Source organism: Microchirus variegatus (assembly GCF_963457635.1).
Source record: "Microchirus variegatus genome assembly, chromosome: 4".
NCBI lineage: Eukaryota > Metazoa > Chordata > Actinopteri > Pleuronectiformes > Soleidae > Microchirus > Microchirus variegatus.
In genome coordinates this window covers 27,600,737-27,623,099 of record NC_139805.1, presented here as the reverse complement: position 1 = coordinate 27,623,099, position 22,363 = coordinate 27,600,737, and the positions used below count along the sequence as shown (strand labels likewise).

At 40.9% G+C, this 22,363-nt stretch overlaps 1 protein-coding gene across 1 annotated transcript in view; it reads right to left on the bottom strand.

Moving 5' to 3' along the window:
- Positions 1 to 22,363, bottom strand: part of brinp3a.2 (bone morphogenetic protein/retinoic acid inducible neural-specific 3a, tandem duplicate 2) — a gene marked incomplete at both ends in the record, with an annotated part of 37,801 nt that overhangs the window by 881 nt on the left and 14,557 nt on the right. Inside the window, 6 exons of the mRNA XM_083888538.1 lie at positions 716 to 1,058; positions 6,307 to 6,529; positions 11,227 to 11,463; positions 12,509 to 12,614; positions 18,709 to 18,899; positions 21,627 to 21,817. Of these exons, the coding sequence (XP_083744664.1) occupies positions 716 to 1,058; positions 6,307 to 6,529; positions 11,227 to 11,463; positions 12,509 to 12,614; positions 18,709 to 18,899; positions 21,627 to 21,817 (1,291 nt within the window). The remainder of the gene's footprint in view (positions 1 to 715; positions 1,059 to 6,306; positions 6,530 to 11,226; positions 11,464 to 12,508; positions 12,615 to 18,708; positions 18,900 to 21,626; positions 21,818 to 22,363) is intronic.

The following is a 22,363-nucleotide window of genomic DNA, read 5'->3' as shown; positions in this document are numbered from 1 at the left end:
CACTGATAAGAGCAACTACTATCCACAAAAGGAGCAACAGGCTGCAGTTTCAGTGTCAACAATGATCATTCAGACTTGACAACTTTATTATCTTTTCCAGCTCTTTGTTAGGATCATTTGTTTTACATACAGTACAAAGCTGTGAATTGAAGCCTTTGAAAAGACTGTTGCCACCCTTGCGATAGATGTGTCTGTGTACTGGGTTGACATGTCTTGAGTGCACAACAGTACTATGCCTTAATTGGTTTGGGTGTTGACGTTCTGCTTTCACTGCGTGGCCAGCTTAGAAGCAAATCACACACATACTAATTAGACTAATGCAGTACACTCCTTTTTCTGTCCAACTATGTATTTTGGCATATTATTTCTGGTCTTACTGTGTTTAACCCTGCTGTACCAGTTATTTTCAAACAATGCCTGTATGCCTTTGGGAAGTACAACACCAAAATGCAGCTCAAACAACTCTGTAGTTACACTCTGTAGTCTAATCAAACGAGCTACAAAGTACCTCAGACAGAGAGAATCTAAAATGTGGCATAATAAATACAAGAAAAAACATGGCAAAACTATAAAGTTTCTCAGTAGCCAGAAGGGCAAGCCTTTGTAATGCTAAATGGCTCCCATGAGTAATGTATTCTCTCCAGGCTACTGTTGTGAAAGACAATGCAGTTTACTGTCAGTCTGACGTGATTAAACAAAGGCTAAAGAAAAATACCTCTAGCCTACGGTCAGCTCTCTGCAGGAGGTAGCCCAGCTCCAAATCCTGGAGGTCCGTCTCGAATCCTAGGTAGTTCTCCGTAGAGTCCGCCACCATAGGCCTGCAGCCACCCTGTGTCAGGGCAAAGCCCACGTTGCAGCTCCCACAGCGGGTGTGGTTGTCCGGTGCGCATGCCGCACAGGCCGAGCCTTCCCCAACGGTGCAGGGCGGTGGCAGCTGACAGGGGCTGTGTTCGTACTGGCAACTGCAGCTATGAAGCTCCTCGGAGAATTCGCCAAGCTGGTTGTTCTCTGAGCAATACAGGAGGGACTGGAAATGACCCAGCCAGTAGGACTGAGGCCTGGACCAAGGAAAGACGACAGATATGAGATGGAGAGGGACAGACAAGCAGAAAAAGAGAGAAGTTATTGTATGCAGAGCTTTTAGGCTTAGGTGGTTTATTAAGAACACTGTTGATTTGGTCTGGGGTTCGGACTTTATTTCATTAGAAATATATATAAAGTCGGAAATTTCAACAGTCTTTCATATTTCCAGCTTCAATGTACTTCTCTGGTTGTATTTTTGTTTTGTGATGACTAAATTCACTTCTATATTATTAAAGCATGCAGAGGTCAAACAAGACAACATATCTTTCACTGACCTTTTTCGACACAGATGCTCAAAATACTTCTCACTATGCAACTGAACCATTTCCATGACAACGTCATGAGAGAATGGAGTTTGCCATAAATTGGCATTCTCTAATGATGATCAAGGTCACAGGACGCAAATGCCGCACATTTCAAACTTGAATATGGCCTATTTAAAGGTTCTATAATAATGTCTTGAATGTTTGTTGAACAAATACCCAAATGTGACCATGTTTATGGTTTGATATGACTGCTACTGTTGATAGACATTGTAGATTGAGGCTCTTGAGAAATGATTGTCCTTCTGCAATCTTGGCTTTTGCATAGTGTCTGCAATATCAATGTCATGAGGATTAGAAGGATTATGTAATCCTTCACGACCATAGGTGTGCATGTGAGAATGAATGGTTATCTGTCTCTATGAGGTCCTGCGGTGGATTGGCGACCTGCCCAGGGTGTACACCGCCTTTCACCTTCTGTCAGCTAGGATTGGCCCCGCAACCCTCATGTGGGAGATAAAGCCGTAGAAGTTGGATGGATGGATGGACATTCACATTATTGTGTGAGCTTTAGCTGAGATTCTTGAATCAAACAAGCATTGGCAAGAGACATGGGAGATAGACAGAGCACTGCAGTTCTTGGCTACATACGGACTATAAAAATTCCCCTATGTCGGTTGGAGTTTGTAGCGCTTTCTTGAACGTGTGATCCCTTTATACTTCTTATCCTCTTTCCTTGCTGAAGAATAAATGCACAGTAACAAACTGGCTTTCCTTCTTAGGAAAAAAAGCCTTTTCTTTGATGAGTATGTATTGGGGTAAACTTTATGCTAATCTGAAAATGTCTGCTGGATTACTTTTGCAGCATCCGTCCTCTGTATCCCCAATCTTATTGTGTGCTTGGTGGTGGCAATGGAGTCTCGGTTCAAACGATTTGAATATCAAAATCCTCTGATGGGGGAATAAGCAGTCATAGGAAATGAACTCAAACAGCTCTTTCCTTTCCATCACTCGCTACCTGTGGGTACAACGTTTCACCTCCGACAGTTCTGGCAGAGCAAAGCCAGTCGCTGAGACAAGACTGCACTTGTGCCATCAGTTCCCCAGGTGTGATCATGTTCAGCCTCTCTGTTTTCTGCAAGTATTCTACCAAAGCACAGCTGTAACTCACAGCACATTCTCTCTTCAGTGTTAAAGGAGCAAGAAATAGTGATTTAAATATGCCACGAATACTGGTTAAACCCAGAAATGATCGGGTGCTCCACAATTGTGGAATTCCCTTGAGCCTGGGCCAGTGTCTCCTTTAATTTATAAAGCTTTAACTAAAGTAATGAACCAGACTCAGACGTTGCTACAATTTTAAACACACCCATTCTCAATCCATCTGCCATCATAAAAGCCGACACTCCTCTCCTCGGCTTTCTGCATGATTTTAAAACTTAGAGCTGAATGGATTTACTTCCACGCTGCCTGCAAGAGCATTCATTTGGTGACACATATGGTGATCAGCCACGGATCACAATTAATAGCCACACCAAACCTTTAAGAAGGTACTGAGATCAGCGCTCTGTGCAGGATAATTTAATTTCTTCACTTCCAAACGAGGAAGGGAAGTATTAAAGGAGTAAATCAAACGTGTTTAAATAGCATATGCCACATAACCTCACCTTTGAAATGCTACATTTCTCTCATTCAGAGTTAAAAGTACTTATTTCCACGTTCTGTATATGCTGCAGGTCATGGAATTTGGCATCTATTTGATTTAATATGAATAAGTGCTTGGTGGCACCAAGGTTATTTGGTAGGTGCCCATCCATTTGCTCTCAGTTAGTCTATGAATTATTATTATGCCTTTTTTTCTTTGTATTATACGGTTGTATTTTTGTGAGCCTTTAAAGAGAACACAGCTTGTTCCACCGAGCCATGTTTGCACCACCATATGTCTCGAGTAGCCTAGATAGGATAAAGCAAATGCAGGTTCTGGAGAGGGGGCACCTGCAGTTTTACAATAAATGAAAGTCAAAATAGGTTCTCCTTAGAAGGTTGAAATAATGTCACTGCTTGTTGCTCCCTCATTTTACACAGCGGCTACACAATTCATCTTCTGTCCAGTGGCACTGTACATATGCTACTGTGAGACATTTTTCAAACCGGTCAAGGAGGAATGTAAAAATAATCAATATGACAGAAGACAGGAGGGAAGAAAATGCCGGCATCATGATATGCTATGAGCAAAGCCTGTGGCCACCTTTTCATAAGTAGGTGACAATATGACTGAACGAGCTGCGAGGCTGCGGGGACTGAATAGATCTGAATACATTGACAAATTCATTAAAAAACTATTTTTAGAGTAAAATCTTCACTGCACTCTCTTAGCGGCCTTAATAAAAAAAGATTACTCTCCTTCTGTGAGTCATTCAAAATATTGATTTACATAAAAAAATATCCTGAAACCTTTTTTCCTTTGGAAGAAAATAAAAACACGAGAAAGATATTTTCAAAGCCGATTAAAGCTGAAATACCGAAAAACCATCTCCTGAATGACAATGTGGATCGTTATGCCAAACAGCAAAAGTTCCAGCACAAAGTACACTGTGCCAGTTGTATCATTACAAGCTTAATAAAAGCCAAGCTGCCTGCTCCCCTGACTGTCTTATTTGCTCATAAATTGTCAGCACAGTGGAAAAGTATAGCCGGCAAAATCAATTGCACATCTCTTATCTATCTCAAGTGTCACAAATGGAATGTTAAAGGGAAAGTTAGGGTGTATTTCGTTGACTCTCCACTCCTCCCCCGTCAAACTGACAAAATCCCATTCTCAGTCATTTTCCATGGAGTACGAGGACTCTCAAAAAAACGGGTAAAAGCTTCATGAAACGCTCCATATTGGATGCAGCTACAATAACATAGATAAAAACCGTGTGGACTAGCGCGATGTTGCTCCCACTCTTTTTATGCACGTTGGGCGTGAATATCAGCGGTGAGGATCAGTGATTAATCTGTTTTTGCATTGTAGTCGATAGAGAATGAGACCAATGGGGGGGGGGTCGACTTAAGCCCAACCTATACTCCTGCGTAAAGTGCTCTGCGTAGGTTACGTCGTCTCCAACTGCACAAAATATTTGTGTCCGTCACTCTGTCAAGGGACAACGGAGACGGCAAGAGCTGCGATTGGTCCTCAGAACAGGCCGAGCTAAGCTGCTCTGTGCCGGCTCTCAGTGTGAACCGAGCGTCCACAGAGGCGGAGATGATCACCGCTGACAACGTCGCTGCCAAACTATAAATACGTCATATCTTAACACACACACAGCACATGTTTAGACTCTAAATGGCTAATTTCTTGCCTCAAATTATCTTAAAACTGGCTTCCGTGACACAGAAAAGTGAAAAACGGCCACTGTTTCAACAACAACAGTATTTCTCTCTCGGACGCCATTGCTCACTGTAGCCAAAAGCACAACAACCTTGCGTAGCGACCCCTGCTGGTCGGGCGGGAAATTGCAGTGCGTATCCGTCACCACGACGCAGAAGTATGAAGGCTCGAGTGGTCTCCGTGGTTACACAGTCGGATAACGCATTACGCAGTCGGAGAAGTATAATGTGGCCTTTAGACGGGAAAGAGAGAGAGAGAAGAAAGATGAAAAAAAAGAAAGAGAGACTGGACGTTGAACATTGAAGTTCACCGTATAGATTAATCTGCCAGTTGATTTATGTGTTGTGCTCTGCACCGTCACCGCCATTACTGAGGCGGCTCCGTCAAACTTAAAGCGCCGTGACTGACAGTGATAGTTGGATTCATCACTTTCAGCAGTCGCTGCCTTTGACAAATGAAGGTATACCGTGAGTCTGTTTTTTCTTTCCGTCTACTTTCTGGGGGGTTCTTGGGGGCAGATTGTACTCACAAGACCATTGTCGATGTTACTGTATTGCAACGTGGTCGTGAAAACATAGGTCACACATGGTTAAAATGGCTGACTGTCAATTGACAAACACTTATCAAAGTTTTCTGACATTTTGTGAACCTGGCATTGGAGCAGTGGCTGGTGGGTAGATTTTGGTTTCTTTCAGAGGAACCTGAACCATTTAAACAACTGGAGTGTCCTTACCATGGCCACATATTGTTGGAACTGTCAGATACAAACACACATTTTTTAGATTCTGTGAGGATTTTTCTATTCGGCCTTTGATATAGTCTGACAGTATTGTTTAAGGGTTTTGATAAATCTTGACAGTATAGGGATGAATGTGCTTTAAAGTATTACTTTCCTGATGTGACACAGCAACACGTACATTTCTTCTGAATACACTGAGACAGAACACGTATTTGAATTGTAAAAGAACAATTCCCTCCTATGTAGCCACCAAACCAATATAAATAAGTCGTTTTCTGATAGATTTTAAAGGATTTCATGGAGATGAAGTACAATGAAATGCAATTATGTTTTCATGATTCTGTGTGGATTTAGTGTGGCTGAGACTTAATCAAAATGCTGCTCTTGTAGGAGCATAATGTGTGATCTACAAAGGAATTAATGTGTCTCTTCAAACAGAAGTCTGGCTGTTTTATTGCTGGCATTTTGATGTCTGTATTCCAGCATTTAGGAGGATGTGCATGTTTGTTGGTGAAAACTGTACAAAGAAGATTTAAAACTGAAATGGTTATAGCAAGGCTCCACAAGAGAAATGTCCCAGCAACAAGTGCAGCTTGTTTACTTCCTCCTACAGTCTTGGATTAGTACGAGGGAAATGCAGGCTGTGACTCAAAGTGCACTCGACTTTGGCAAATAATTATAAAAAGAAACTAAGAAGAAGGGAGGAAAAAAAAGCCAGAACCTTGCATATGTTAAGCGGGTTCACATCAACAAGAAATGAGAGAACATTTAGTTAAGTTGTGATATTAGAATCATAAGATAAAGCTGAATAATAATAAATATTGCATACAGGTAGAGTAGTTGCTCACCGTTCTCTGGGTAGGTGGACGTGCGGCTGTCGGTGACACCTTTTGCTGAGGCTGAAGAGCTTAAAGATGACTCTGTGTGCCCGTTTGGAGAGGACCTTCATGCTGGTCTCCAGCTGCTCATATCGCCACTGGAACACACTATCCAGGGACCATAGGTGTTGGATGGCTGACATGTTGAGAAAATAGTTCTGGGGCAGCCTTGCATAGAATGCCTTGAATTCATCTGTTAAAACGAAAGACAAATGGAATGAGAACAAGGTATTATTCAATGTAGTCAACGTCTCTTGAGCTCTATTTGTCTGCCGAGTGTCTACAGCCAATCACAGGTCATAGGTTGCAGCCTATACTGAAGCATTGTAAATCTCAACGCAAAGAGGGATGGCCAATACCGCAATGAGCCAAACAGATGGTCAATTTAAGCTGGATTTGATGAGGAGCAATGGATTGGAGCCTTTGGCCAGGTTCCTGTGCAACCTCCTGGATCATCTGCTGGTATGAGAGGGACCAACCAAGCGCCAATGCATGGGCAAAATGGTCAAAATGCCATGTGACATCTGGGAGTTGGGTGGTGGAGCAGTTTTTGGGGAAGATGAAGGAATTCCCATCGCCACAAGACCATGTGGAGCGTTGTATGGCATTGTTTGGAATGCCAGTGTAGGAATTATGCAGGGCATGTGCTCTTTCTGAGCAGCAGCTACAGACGAATACATCAAGTAATAATCCAGCAAACAATCTGTGACTTTTGGTGATTTTTGTTGTAATTCTCCCTCTGTTTGGTCTTCAAGAAGAGAATTTTGTATTCTGAGTTTGTGTGCACAGGGGTGGACAGGGACAAAAGGCCTTTCAATTAATTCAAAAATACTTTTTTTGTCCCCAGGGGGTGATTCAATTTACACATTTTGTATCCTCTATTTTGCTAAACAACCAGATTTTTTGAGCAGTAGAATTCACTTCACACACACGTCTTTGAGTTGACCTCTTCCTTTACTTGCGCGGTTTCTCTTCATTTCTCTTTCATTTTAAGGCACAGTTTCTGTAGCTCATCATTGTCATAGCCTTTTCCCATTTTCATTTATAAAGACAAAAATACATGTAAATGAGTCGGCATATTTGACATTTGTAAATGACAAAGCATATTTTGTAATCAGGCCACTTCTGAGAAACTGGGACTGGGTTTAACTGCAGCCAAGTGTACTCTTTGAATTGTAGCTTACCCAAACACTTTATGGACAGTTTGTAAATAATGTACCACTTTAAAAGCGAGCATATATCTAAGTGGCCCAGCTTTGATTTTCCTGTCCAATGTTTACATCCTACAGGGGCTTTTGTTGTGGGTCCAGTGTTTGTGATATATTACCCAGTCAATTATGACCACCTGAAACCTAATACCTTGACAAGGATCATTTCAATGCTCCATTACGCCATTGATAAGTACATATTGGATTGTGAGTGCTGAAGAACCTGGGGGGGGTGCAACAGGTTTTGTCAGATTTTGTCCTCCAAATAGAGGGAAAAAGAAGGTTATGTTCCTCCGTCTCATTTAAAGGAGTCATTGAAATTGAACAAATAATTAATGGCAGCATTTTTTTATTTGATGTACAAATAACATGGACTCTGTAGGACCTGGATTTGGTTGATGGTGGATTGAAAAAACAGCTCAGGTCTTTTAAAGTGTGGTTGAATGAGGTACTGATGACCCTTGTGTGCCACTTTTGCCAGTAACCATGCAGCCTGATACACTAAAACATGGCTTATAAAATAAAAACATGTAGTTTCAACTCAAATAATATATTCCTGTAATAGGATAATACCTGAAGAATTTCTGCCATGTTCACTTTTTCAGATTTTACATCAAGGCACACAGGAATTGTTGCTTTTACTGCTACCTCCATTAGTAAGTTTAAATGTGCTATTTTGTGACTTTAGTGTTAAAAATAACATTCATTTGGATTTTCATATGTGATAAAACATACCAAACCAGGCAGCTTTGGACCTTCAGCTCCCCTGTCCCAGTGAGTTAAAAAAACACTGATTTTCCCTGTGGACTTTGGTGCACAAGAGTGAGTAGTTTACAAACTTTAGTTGCTGCATACAGCTGCCTAATAGCTATATAAAGAATAACAATATTCTTATGATATTTGCAGACTTCAGCATGTATAGAGTTTAGTTAGCCTTTTTAATTGTGTTTTTTTTTTTTTCAGGGGTCCCAACTGGTTTCTATATTTTCAGTGAGTGTCCATTTTTCAGGCTGTTTTCCTGGCATCGGCTACATGCATCGGTGGCACACAGAGCAAAGCCAAATATGCTAAATAAAAACAAAACGAAACAAAACTGTAGACCTATTAGACAGTGAGTTTTGCCAAGACTAGATAAACATTGATCATAATAGTTTTAAATTGCGACATTATTGCATCCGTGATACACTGTTACTTCTGCTCCCACTGCATCTATTACTGTCAACTGCAATGAACTTTTTATTTCCTTTGAGGAGAACAGTCTTTATTTGCTATTACACATTTCTGCCTCTACATCACGCAGTCCATTGTTTGTCATTGTTAAGGTCATTAGCTTCACTTTTTAGGAATGCATGAACGAGTGAAAGGATATCATTTGTGATTATTTCATTTACATTTGCCTCATCTCTCACAGAATCTTTGCTCTTAATTGCTTATTTTCCGTCGTTAGAAAACCCCCACTGTCCTTTTTCTCCGGCTGATGAAGCAGCGAGGCAGAATTGCGGCGTCTCATGCTAAAGGACACAGTTATAAAAAAACCTGCAGATATCTGCATTCTTGGCACACTCCTGCCCTCATTACACACACAGCAATGAAAACACTGAAAGTAATTGCACTTTGGGATGTTTCAGCCAAAACTAAGGAGTGGAAAAAAAAACAAAAAAACATCCATTTTGATTTCACCTGAGTAATAACAACCAAGGCAGGGTGACTGAGCACAGCAATAATAACTAAACATTATGCTAAGCGCCTCAATTCAAAATCTGTTTCCCTGGTGATATGAAAGCTGAACTGCCAATAAACAGGTTTTATAGCTGATAAATCTGCGCCTGACATAATGTAAACTACCTGAGCCGAAAGCTGTTGCATTTTTTAATCTGGTTCTATTGTTTTGTTAATTTTCCATGGCAGAGCATGTGAACAGAGTGGAGCGATGAGAATTGCGTCCCATTGCTCACGGAGCTGCACGATTTCACAGCCACTGCAGACCACTCCGCTGATTAGCGCTCCCCGCTCCGGTTGTTTTCTACCCCTACTCCAATGAAATCAGTCACCGGTTTCTCCATAAAAGAAAACAACCGGTTGTTGTCCTTTGTGTTCAGGGTGTTTTTTTTGGGTTTTTTTTTACACACACTTTGTACCCTGTGCACGACCTTTAGTCATAGTGGATACTATAATTAACTGTGTTTTTGATCACCAGCTGAAGCATGTGATTGCACAGTAAAATACTGCATTATCACATTTTGTATACAAGTGGCTATCTCTTCTACTCTGCCCTGTGGCCACACAGGTGGTCCCTCATCCTCCTCCTCCTCAAACATGATTCAGACCAGGGGTCCCAATCGATTACATGCGGCCCCCCAATTAATATCATGTTATGATGAAAACTTGGCCCAAGTCTTTTAGGGCCAATTCCAATTCCTATCTTAACCCTCAAGCTCAACCCTTAATCTTAACTAACCCTCAAAACCAAGTGTTGAGGGTTATTTTGTCACTTAGAAATGGGACACCCTTAAATGCAGATACGTCTTCAGACTGCGGGGGGCAGAATAACGCAAAAGCTGTGTCCAGTCTGTCAACTCCAAAAAAGAAGAAGAAGAACACATTTACGTCACGATTATTTATTTATTATTTTATTTCAGTCAAGTTATTAGGTTGTCAGTTAGTTATAAGATGATTCTCATACAAATACCACAACCATGGACATATTCAGCTGACAGTTACCACACACCACGGCTTATTGAAGGGTAATCGATAAAAATAAAAATAAATGTTACGCAACAATGACATCAGTAATCCATAATATGGGCCTAAACTAAGATAATACAATGGTTTTCATAATTTTTATATCTCTATTAACAAAGAAAATTCTTAATTTGTATTGCACTCGCTTCGCTACTTTCGACGCCATCTTTCTTATGTGAAAACACGCAATGCATTCTGGGTAGCCCTTGCTCCCAAGGGTGGTCTCGGAAAAAATCTCAATATTGAGGGCGATACAGCCCTTAAACCTTGAGAATCGGGACAGCACTTGCACTAGCGGGAGCGCACATTTTTCATATTGAGGGTTAAGATTGAGGGTTAAGCAAGGAATTGGAATTCACCCTTAAAACACAATCGTGGCCCGAGCCACGAATGGCAGTAGCCGAATTGGCTCCTGGTAAGAATTTTAATTACAGTTGTCCACACTATTATTTATGTAATTTCAAATAAATGTCTGTTTTTGATATTAATACATTAATTTTGCATCATAGCTAGTATTATTAAGTATACATGTGATATTGTGAACAGTTTTTTACCCCCTTTTTGGTCTCTAAGCCGGCCCCCTCTTGACCACAATAGATGCGCATTGGCCCCCAGGTCATTTGAGTTTGAGACCCCTGATTCAGACGCATGGTATGAATGAAACTGGAGAGATAAGGTGACACTTTTTAATGTGCTGCTCTATCCTCAAAGTCCCTCACATTCTCTGTTTTTTATATGCAGACAGGGTGCCAGGAACAGAGTCTGACAACTCTCTATTATAGCTCACGTATGAGTCGACAGGGAGACACAAACATAGTATCCTCCCCGTCTTCAGATTTCACAATGGACATAAACCACATCAACTAATCCACACTCCCTCTTTATATAGGTGATTTATATCGTCAAAGTTTCATTTGCATGCAATTCATGGCGTTCTCACCTGATTCCTCAAATTCTTTGTAGAGAATCCCCCATGTCTCCGTGATTCTCTCCAGGCTCTTCTCCATGGCCTGGATGTCCATGTATGGGCAGTTGCATTCTGGGAACTTGGGGTCACAGTTGCACCAGCAGTCATTGTCCTTGCAGACAAATTCGCCTTCTCCATTGCAGGCTATGTAGCTGAGAGCAGCCTGCACAAAACTTTCTCTCAAATAGTCTGGAAGGATCACTTGTAAGCCTGTCAGAAGAAAGCAGGGTTTAGAGCTATGATCAAACTGTAAGCTTCGGGAGTTGCAGTTTACGTACAGTGGCACTGGAGCACTGACTGAGCTTATATCGTAAAAAGGAATAGTTTGGGATTTTTGAAGTGGGGTTATATGAAAGTACTGATACACAGGCAGGGTTTTACATACAGCTGACATAACAGAGAAACCACTTGTCAAACAGCTCAGCCAGTAAAATATCCATCAGCTGAAAAGTCAAGCGACAGTTTAGCTATGATTTAGATATGATAACAGTGATTTATTTGGACCACTGTCCATATCCAAGTATACAAGCAGTAGTAGGGAATTCATCCACTATAGGTGGAGATCAACTGTTTAGTATAAGGCCTTTGGGTTGACCTATTACATCACAGACCTAAACAACGTTTTTTTCCACCACTGAATACAAAGTATTTCATTCTTTGAGCAGCATTCCTTGTCAGTCCAATTTTATCCCACTGGTCTGGAGTTTCCGTGCTTTTGTTCACGTTGTTACCTTTCTATTTTGTGTACCGGCTACTATTATTATTTGTGGGTCAAAGCCCACGGGCAGGACGACCTGTGCAACAGGCAGTGCCAAGGCCAGTTTGGATCCAGTTGAGTGTATACACACACACACAATAGTAATTTGACTCTAAACTGCATCTGTTAGACTTTGATAAATTAAATGTAGGACAATTTCATTCAGACAAACTTGGTTAGATGTATTTCAAAAGTGCGGGTTGAGTCAGATTTTCACAATAATTATATGTTTTTCCTAACATAATAAGTAATATAGACCAACAACTCTTGTCATTTAACTCTGATGCTGGGAAGTGCGACATTTACAAAGTCACACAAACATCATTTTTCTTTGCACAGTGAGCATGCAGAGCTCAATGATTGTACATTGCTTAGTGGGATATATTATATCCCACTAAGCATGTACACAGCCCCACGCCAATAATCCTGAATTCCCCTTTCAACAATAAAAAATACAAATAAATACAATGATCAAACAAACAAAAATATCAAACCAACCTTGCAGCTGTACTTTATTTTCAGGGCTCTGAACCAGCACAGAGCTTACAGAGTCAAGGTTGTCATAGTTACTGCATCCAAGAGGACCTGTGCGGGTCTCTGTCACCTGGGAGACATGGGGAAGAAAAGTATGTTTATAAATCTTGTTTCTTTAGTCGAACTGAAATATATTTCAAGCTTGATTCAAGGATCTTCTTGTTTTTGGACAGAGCCAAACGGCAACATAAGTGGCATCCTCTGTTCATCATGACTGTGAATGGAATAGAAGGGAACGTTCAGATTTCTCTAAATTGTCGCACTGCACTCGTTTTCCATTAGAGCGCTTCATGCTGTTTGTTTCTTCTTATTCATTTGGTCACTTACTAATTGAGGACATTTCCGTTGACCTTTGCTTCAACGCAGCTCTAGCAAAACATGCTTTTTCACTTGATTTGCAAGAGGAGATGTTATTTCAGCGCTTTGCTGTTCCTTTTTTTTGGCAGGGAGAACCGACTGATTCTCTTTTTTCTCCCTTTGTGGTCACAGGACACCATCTTTTTTTCGTTCAGTGATTTGTCCTGGTCTTGTCGGAGGGCAGTTGGTGTAAAGTGACAGATGGATGAAGCAGGACAATGATGGCCAGTCCATCAGGAACAGTCACGGAAGGCTGTAAGGGCTCGGGAACTCACGACTCTGGTACTGCGGGTTAAGGCTCTTTAATCAATCCTTAAGAAACGGGGCTATTGTAAGCGGAAGACATACCTCCCACACATGCTAAAAGGAAAATTTGAGTGCAATTGTGATATTTATATCACTTTATATATCTTGGTCTACTCATGAGGGATTTTAATGCTGCTATAAATGTGAGGAAATGAGATACAGCCCCTGGGTTTCAGACCCCATGAATACTGAAACCACATAAGGAATCATTTGATAATGCCATATGATACCGCGATTCGGCAAAATATTGACTGATGAACGGAGCTTTCAATTTCCGCTCTGTGTAGCAGCTGCTGCTCACTGTAGATACATCCTGCTTTATTAAAAAGACTTAATAGGACATTATTGGCCACCTGCATCTTGGCACATATGGCTATGTGAATAAGAATGAGGCAACGCCTGGAGCTCGAGCTAAGATTTGTGTGTCTTTTCTTTGTATATTGCCTTTTGCCCTCCGACACCATGATATTTGATTTGGCCGATATTTTTTTAATGCTGGATGCCCTTCCTGATGAAAACATCCTCTGTCAAGCAATACTATCAGACAAAATAAGTGTTTAACCCATCACACTGCTGTAACGTCACTTGTGTCTTTGTAGGGGTTTCACTTTTTATTGGAAATTCAGATCAAATTTAGTTTGATCTTGGGGTAAAATTTCGATTTGGAACCTTGAAAAATACAGCCTAGAAGCGCATCATGCTGTCTGATGTAAATATAAATAGTCAATCCGATCATGGCTTCCTGCTTTGGTGTCTGATCCACGTAAACAATGGAACTGTAAATTCCAGTCAGAATGAATATTTCCAGAATGAAGAAACAAAAGTGGGAACAAAACAAAACAATGAATTTGTCTCTTCTATAATGAGAAAAGAACACAATCAAGTTGTTAATGAAAAGAAAATATGAGACCTGAGAATCCTGCTGTTGCCTCGATCGAAACGTTCCGCCTTGTTTGTCAGTGTTTTTTAAGAGTGGAAATTATAGTTCAAGTCATGTGGCGATATTGTCATTGATTCGGGTCAGAAAATTCTCAAAAAAAAAACAAAAGGGGGTCCCTGCTGCTTTCCGGCAGCTGCTGTCATCACTCATTGTTCAAACAAGCACGGCTGTGTCACACAGCAGACTGTCCTCTGCACCGTGACTTCTTTAAGAGAGCCCTAGATTTCCACAGCCAATCCCCCAGCACTGCACAACACTTATAACAGGCTCTCTCTCTGCAAAGTGAGCTTCAATTCCCCTTTTTGTGGATCTTTGCCTTGCCAGCCCCTCTCCCATTCATCTCTCAACTTGTTTGATTTCAAATTCATGCAGAGGAGTGCTTAGATGCATTTGTTCTGCTACTGCGTGGGTCAGCACCCCGTGGAAATGATGCACAAGCGTGGGGGGACTTTCTCGCTCCTTTGACTCACTTCCCTCCCAGTGATGGAGGTGAGTCTCTGCTCCCTCCACCTGTCGGTTACGCCAGAAGACTGCCTTTGGAGCATGAAAGCACTTCCTTCTCTTTAGCTACGGGAAAAAAAGAAAAACTAATTCTGAAGAAATGAAACAGACAGAAGCATCTGCCTCTACGCCGCAGATATGTCTCCCTTAGGTACAAAAGAAAAGCCCTCCCTGAACACAATGTACTGTAGTGTGAGGACATAGCTTTGATATTAGTACAGGGAGCCTGATTCTGATTGATGTCCTGTTGCAGTGCAGTGGAGAAAGCTGTGCTTTACACAATGACAGCCTCTGTGTTCGCAGGAATGAAAAAAAAAAAAAAAAAAGGCACAAGGGAGGGTCGTCCTCCTCTCCATCACCCCATTAACCCCATGCTACCTGAAGGTGACAACCGGAGGCAGAAACCTGACATTAGCAGTGCTTCACAAGATTCATTTATCTTCCCCCTTCGCCATATGTGCTCGCCACGCGCTTACCCCAGACTCAGTGTGCTTATACGGCGGCTGATGATCGTATATCTCATCACGGGCAGGCTGGTAAAGAAAAAAAAAAAAAAAAGAAGCATAATCTTTTTGTTTTCATTGCAGTTGTCATTGTTTTATGACAGGGGAATTGTAGACAAATGTAATAGCACCCAAAGCTGCGTGCACGGTTTCGAAAAAGACAGTTTTCTACGTTGCAAATGACACAAATATAAAAGACACAAATACAAACCTCCAGTTTGTGTTCTACTGGGATTTTTGTTGTTGATGTTATTGTTTCGTGCCTCTATTTGGTCTTCATGAGCATAAATGATGTCATGTCATTTGTATGCTGCAGCTTTCATCTGAAAACAGCCTCTGTCAAGCAATACTATCAGACTTAATAAGTGCGTATCGCATCAAACCTGTCATTTCGCTTGTGTCTTTGTAGGGCTTTCACTTTGTTTGTTTGATCTTGGGGGTAAAAGTTCAATCTTGAGCCTTAAAAAAAGTTCAAAATATACAGCCTAGAAGCCGATCACGCGGTGTGATGTAAATACCATGTGTGCCAGCAGAGGACACTGTGAGCGCCGCTTGGTCTTGAATCCATCAGAAAAATAAGACAGTGATGTTATGTTGTTGTGGGAACTGGAGTAGCAAGAGATGATAATGTGACAACAACACAAAATGTAATAAAAACTCATCATGTAACAACATGGCCAATCATCCCCTAAGTAAGTAAATTTTATTTATATAGCACCTTTCACAGATATAAAATCACAAAGTGCCTCACAACAAAAATATAATACAATAAGGCAATACTAAAAACAACCAAAGTACTTAATATAATACACTACATAAAACATAAACACAGATAATCATTTAAAACCCTCGTTTAACTAACAGATTGTTTATAAAGCCAGGTCTTCAGCTGCTTTTTAAAAGAGTACATACACGTTATGTAGTGCAATGTAAGCAGTGAAGCATTCCTCATTCCTTAGCATTGAGTTTGGAAATGTTACGCTGGTGAAAATAGCAGTTTGTAGCATAGCATTAGCATAGCATTGTGTGCTCCTGTCTCATCACCATCGATTTCTGGTGCTCGTTCTGAACTTCAAACCTTTAAAGGTTCCTTAAAGTTCCTTGATAAGTTATTACAATAGCCACAAAAAGTTATATACGTTATACAGAATTTTGGATACATTAACGACCAGTTATTACGGTATGAGTTTTTATTATCAACTTCTTAACTTAAAGTTTTCCTGTGGAGATGGAGGACACTAAAATGTCCTTCTGAGTCTACTCTGTCTACAAAACCAAAGCGTCTGAAGAGCAGTGTGTGAAAGTACTTTATGTTCTACACCTTGGATGAGAACGTACCTTAGCTGTTAGCTCCAACTGAGTGAAGTGTAATAAAGAATATTTGTAAATGTGACGTGGATTTTCATGTAATTTTTGTTCAAACTTGATGTTTGTGGAAAAGCAACAGCCCCACCTACACATTTCTGTGTACAGATCCTGCACCAAACCTGTTCCCAGACATCTGACTTTACTCGCGCATTGTTGCTTTTGCATCCATCGGTTGTGACGTAAAAAATGGTTCACTCCCTATGTGCAGCGCTGGATTGTCGAGGGGGTGACACAAGATCTAAATAGCACTATGTTCAGAAATACATAGAGTGGTGTGGAGCTTCAAAAAACTTCACTGTTTTATGTATTTTTAACCCACTCACAAAATATTATATTCATATAGCTACGGTGTATTAATGATATTTATGTCATATTGTGGACTTTTTTCTTTAACTTGAGGAAATAAAAAAAGACTTTTAATTAATTCTGATTAATATTTTCAGTTGTTATGATAATGGCTGTCTCGCTGCTCATTTTGGAGCTCCTCTCCTTGTGTCTTTTGTGGAGTAAACTTTTTGTCTCACTCCGTGGTTTCCCTCGGTGTGTATCATGTGTTATTTTACTCCCTCACTGCCCTTTTGTTTTTCTCGCCTGTCTGATAACCAGCACTCGTTCCCAATTGTTTTCACCTATGTCTCGTTATCTCACCTTCCCTTTATTACACTCTCTCTCTCTCTCTGTTCTCCTTTGTTTGTGGCTGGGTTTCATTTTTCTTTCTTTCTTTATTTTTTGGCAACTGTTTTATATAGATTTATATACCGCAGGAGTGTGGTGAGTCGTGAACGCGCATAAATCATCAACATCGATGCACCATGGGAGGATTTGAAAGTTTTGTCCCTACAAATATGATATAGACGACGGAGAGGAGAGGACAGGAAAATAAATCCACTTAATGTCATTTTTAGTTCAGTCTAAAGAAGCTCTTCTTCTTCTTCTTGGCATCATGCCGCGTGAACATCCCCAGATGGGAGTGAGAGGTAAATGCTCGATGTTAAAACACATGCACCAGCACGGTGCACATTCTTAAATTCAAAGCCGGTGAGATGAAAAAGAGAATAAGTAAAAACTGAAAGGTCCACATTTTTTATGAAAGTTTATGAAAAAGTGAGGTTGAGGTTTGCTCTCCTCATAGAGAGAGAATGTCATAATATCAATCATTAGAAAAGAACTTGTTTGTTGACGGATACTTCATGAGTAGCTCTATTACAACCTGAATTAGCCTCCCTGATACTAGCTCAAGCTATTAAAGCGGACCTAGAGTGGTCCTGTTGCACATATATGTTAGTTATGGAGGTCTACTTGCATACATTAACTTGTTTTTATGGTCAAAAACCTCCTAGTTGCTGTAAACGAGCCGATAGAAATCCTCTTTTCTGACGGTGTTCCTGAGCCGCGATATTTCAGACTCAACTCTCACCCCCAGAAGACGGAGTCTTGTGATTGGCCAGTACTATTCAGCACATCCGCTCTCAGAAGCGCAGCTCCCCCCTCTGGAACGGTGAATGCACTGCTCCTCATTATCAAAACATTGTTTTAACAATGTTTAAAATAGCTTCTTCACGACTCCCCGCCGCAGTCCCTTTTATGACTTTGACCCGGAGTCAGACCCAGAGTCAGAAGACACTGTCGCTCGTGAAACACCTCCACAACGGACGTTATTCTTCTTCTGTGGTTCAATGTACGCAACCTGATGTGCCCGGACTAGTGCCCGGAGCAGAATGATCTGCTGTTCAGGAGAACCGGTGTTTACGTAACCGGGCCGGATTTTTTCAGAGATCTCGCTGAGCCCGAGATTACAATAAAACACAGCGTTCTCAGCAGTGGCTGAACTGTTTGTTTGAACCTTCAGGGCTTCTTAAACAAGGTAATGATGCAGATACACACTAAAAAACAGCGTTAATTTGAACTTCCGGTCTAGGCCCGCTTTAAGTTAAGTTATTTAGGCATAAAACAACTAAGATGTGACTGGGGGGGAAGGACAGTCACACACCCCTGCCAACCCTCCAGCCTCAAGCCTTAACATTTTTCACCTCATTGTCCTGTTGTAATGAGTTTGAATTGATTGATGACTTGTGACAAAAAATAAAAAATAAACAAAGTAGACCTAATAACCGGTGCATCAGTGTGTGTGTGTGTGTGTGAATGTGCCCCCGAGAACTCAACAATATTAAAGACAAAAGAGACGGTACCTTGATGGCAGTGGAGGCGATCTGGATGTGGTGCAGCTTGCGCAGGGTGCTCTCTCTGTCGATGAAGTAGGAGGCAGCCAGCTGGTGCAGAGCTTCCAGAGTCACGGCGGACGAGTTGCCAGAGTAGTCGCTCACCTCGGCTTTCTTACTCAGTTTCCTCTTGTCCACAAATATCGTCAACGCCTCTTCTCCTGCACACAAACATTTTATTTTTTAATTTGGTTTTTTGGTTGCAGTTATTAACCCTTTAACACTTAAGCCTCAAAATGTGCATCTGGAATTTTTCTTTTTTTTTGCTTATTTTAAACATAAAAATACCAGAAAATGTCCTGTGAGTCAGTGCTTTTGCCCATTTATCCAGAATAACTTTCAATATCTGGCAGTTATTTACAATTAACTGCATGAAAAAGTTTAAATTCGAACAGGATAAAACAAATTTGAATTAATTAAAAAAAATAACTCAATAAAAATTGTCTCAGTGTCCAAAAGTGTCCCTTTCTAGCAACAAAGACGCTGATTTGATGGCTTCCTGCAACAGCGTGAGTAGAATTATCGTAATAACCATATGTTGGCTTTGATGTGCAACTTCTCAGGTTTCAGAGACCTTCAGAATTTTTCCGTTTTTCCGTAATGCAAAGTGCGCTTGCGCAAACGTTTTGTGGATAAAGTCACTTTAAGCCATTTTGAATGTTTTCAAGTGAATATGTGCATTCACATTGCTCATTCATTTAAACCCATTTAATCCACTATTCGGCACTTTGTTATTATGCTCAAACCAACCACCTGCTCTGTTTTGGGACACAACAAATCCAGGTAGAAATAACTCAGCAAAACCAAGGCTTTGAAGCAGATTTTTGACCTCGGTTAGGATGAGCCACATCATCCGCATCAGTAGCCACTGATCATAGCAATCGGCACTTCATATGTCCAAGGGCTTTGGTGTGCAGCACGGTTTCATTGCCCCGAAATCTCAAGACTGAGTGCCTCAATTTTCTCTCCTTATAATGAAGTGTTAATGCCTCGGGTGCTATTTTTCCTGCCCACTGTTTTTGTTACTCAGCTGCTCTTAATATCACTATCTATTTATTAATTTCATTAAGTCCACGTGTTTCCAAACACGGAGGCAATCCATTCAGAGCCACAGAGGCACATATCTGGCAACGATCCAAAGCTAAATCCTCATTCTTCTCTCTTCATACAACTAAGGTCTGGCAAAAAGCCATCAGAGCGAGGGGCTGCGTGAGCTCAGGCGGCCGGTAGGGTTGCATTATGTGCAGCCACGTTATACACGTAATATAATGACAAGTATTGCTCTGCGAGAGCCTGAGGAAATCGTCTTCAACAGTCCTGCCCAGGCCTCTCCGGGCGTCTAAAACGATTATGTATTATTATTTTTTTATTTTCATTCTATTCATTGTTGTCCTTTCATCACAATGCAATAAATACATAAATGCATGCAGCACTGTTTGGTACAGCGGGCGCACACATAATACAGTACGTCTCATTCACATTGCTCACTTTGACCAAGTCACTGTGCCACGACGCTCGTCGGGAGAACAGCAGAGTGTTGCAGCTTTGATCAACACACAAATTGTTTACTCTCGTAAAGCATACAGTATGTTCTCTGGGAGACGAAACACTTTTCCCCTTATCCCATATACTATTAATGTACCGTGTAAAGGAGATAGTAAGAGTGCAGTATTGTACGCTGTAGCTTTATCACTGCTGTGTTAAAGGTCCAGTGTGTAGGAATTAGTGACATCTAATGGTGAGACCGCAGATGGTAACGTGCCAAAAACTCCTCCGCTTATTCTTCCTTTTCAGGGAACTACAGTGGCCTCTGCGTGCCAGAAAAGATAATAAAACAAGACTCTCCCACTCTCTCTGCCATTTCCTTTCTCTGTCTTGCTGGATTATGCATGTTGTTTATGTGGGTGGAGCCTTATTTTATCTATTTTTTTTCTTTTGTGTAGTAAGTCATGTACATTTATGCACTGCCCGTGCCTGAAGTGTACATTAAAGACTTATAAGTTTACCAAAAACAAATCTATTTTTATTTTAAATTGAGTATACTCTCATACAACACTAATACGTTGGGGTATATTCTATTCCAGTGGTTCCCAAACTTTTTATACCAAGTAACACCGTTGAAAATATTGAGCTCTCAGCATAACAGTAAAACACAGTGGTGTAAATGGTTCCCAATAAGATAATTTGCTCTCTCATCGTCATCCTCTTACTTCACTCACTAATATAGTGAAATTAGATTAAAATGGAGCGAGACATAAGGTGATTCTAGTTCATTTTCTACTCACTCCTGTCAAAATTCCTCAGCTCCTCTCTGATCACACACCCTGGTACATACAGTGGAAGAGTATTTCTGATTTTCCTCCAAGTGCCACCAGAGGAAGCTTGCGTACCACAGTTTGAGAACCAATTGGTTAAATTCCTGCCAATATACCCTTCTAGATGATACACTTATCACAAGTATCTGAGTGGCTTCCACTCATTAAATCTGTCATAATTCCACCTGGTAAAATACATATTGTTATTTGTTGTGGAAATTATCTGAGCAACTCCCCTTTTGCATTCCTCCAATAGACAAAGTAGTCTGGCTTTCCCGGCCATGTTTTCACTCCTCTTTGTCTACTGTAGGTATTGGGGAGCCGACTCCCTGTGGATGTTGTAGGAAGGTGTCAGTTCAGGCTAGACATGCTGATTGCACAATAAACAAAATACACAATGCACAAAAGGATCTGGTATTCTGTGTTGGGCAGGTATACGGTGATGGGCAGTTGTAGCTCTGAGACAGAGAAATTGAATTTACCATTACATATTGAAAACACACAATGAGCTATGAACATGGTTGTAACTACTATGCTGTAAATAATAAAATACCATTTGCTTTTCTTGTTTACCTCCCAGGGTGGCTGACAGCAGAAAGTGGGTGCCATACTTCCTGATCAGGTTGTCCGTGATCATCTGCGTGGTGGGTCTGTGGCCCAGGAGTCGTATGTTCCTGATGAACTCGGACGTCAGAGGTAAGGGCGACTCCAGGAAATCTCTCCGTTCAACAGCCAGATTATTCACCTTCCATCTCCCAAACTCCCTGCGCATGAGAACACACAAGCAAAGCAAAGGAAATTACCAAAAGAAATACATTATTCATTATTCAACTGGTTAAAAGGAGTCCTCTATGGAAGAAAATGTATAATAATTGATAGAAAGGCTCATACAGCATCTTCTGCCTTCTCTAGTTCTCATATCTAGTGACAATGCATTTGTTCATCGTTTGAAACGGAGAGAGACACATGCAGATGAATTTCTTTGTGACTTCTTTTTTTTGCATGGTAAGGAATCCCTCAACCATGCTGACACAGCCTGAAATGAAGTGAAAGTGAACTGATGAGAATGAGAGAAAAAAAAGACAGAAAGCTGGTGACAGGGAAAAAAAATAGAAGAAATCATTTGAAACCATGATTGTCACCCGGGATGGAAATGTGCTGCTACTTCACAGCTGAGAGATGTTTTCCTTAACAGCCCCATCATGACAGACACGTGTGTCAAAATGAATAAAACACAGGTTGGGGTAAGAAAAGAAACAAAAAAAAAAAGAAATTGCTCAAGCTGTGAATCTAGACAACGTAGGGGGAAA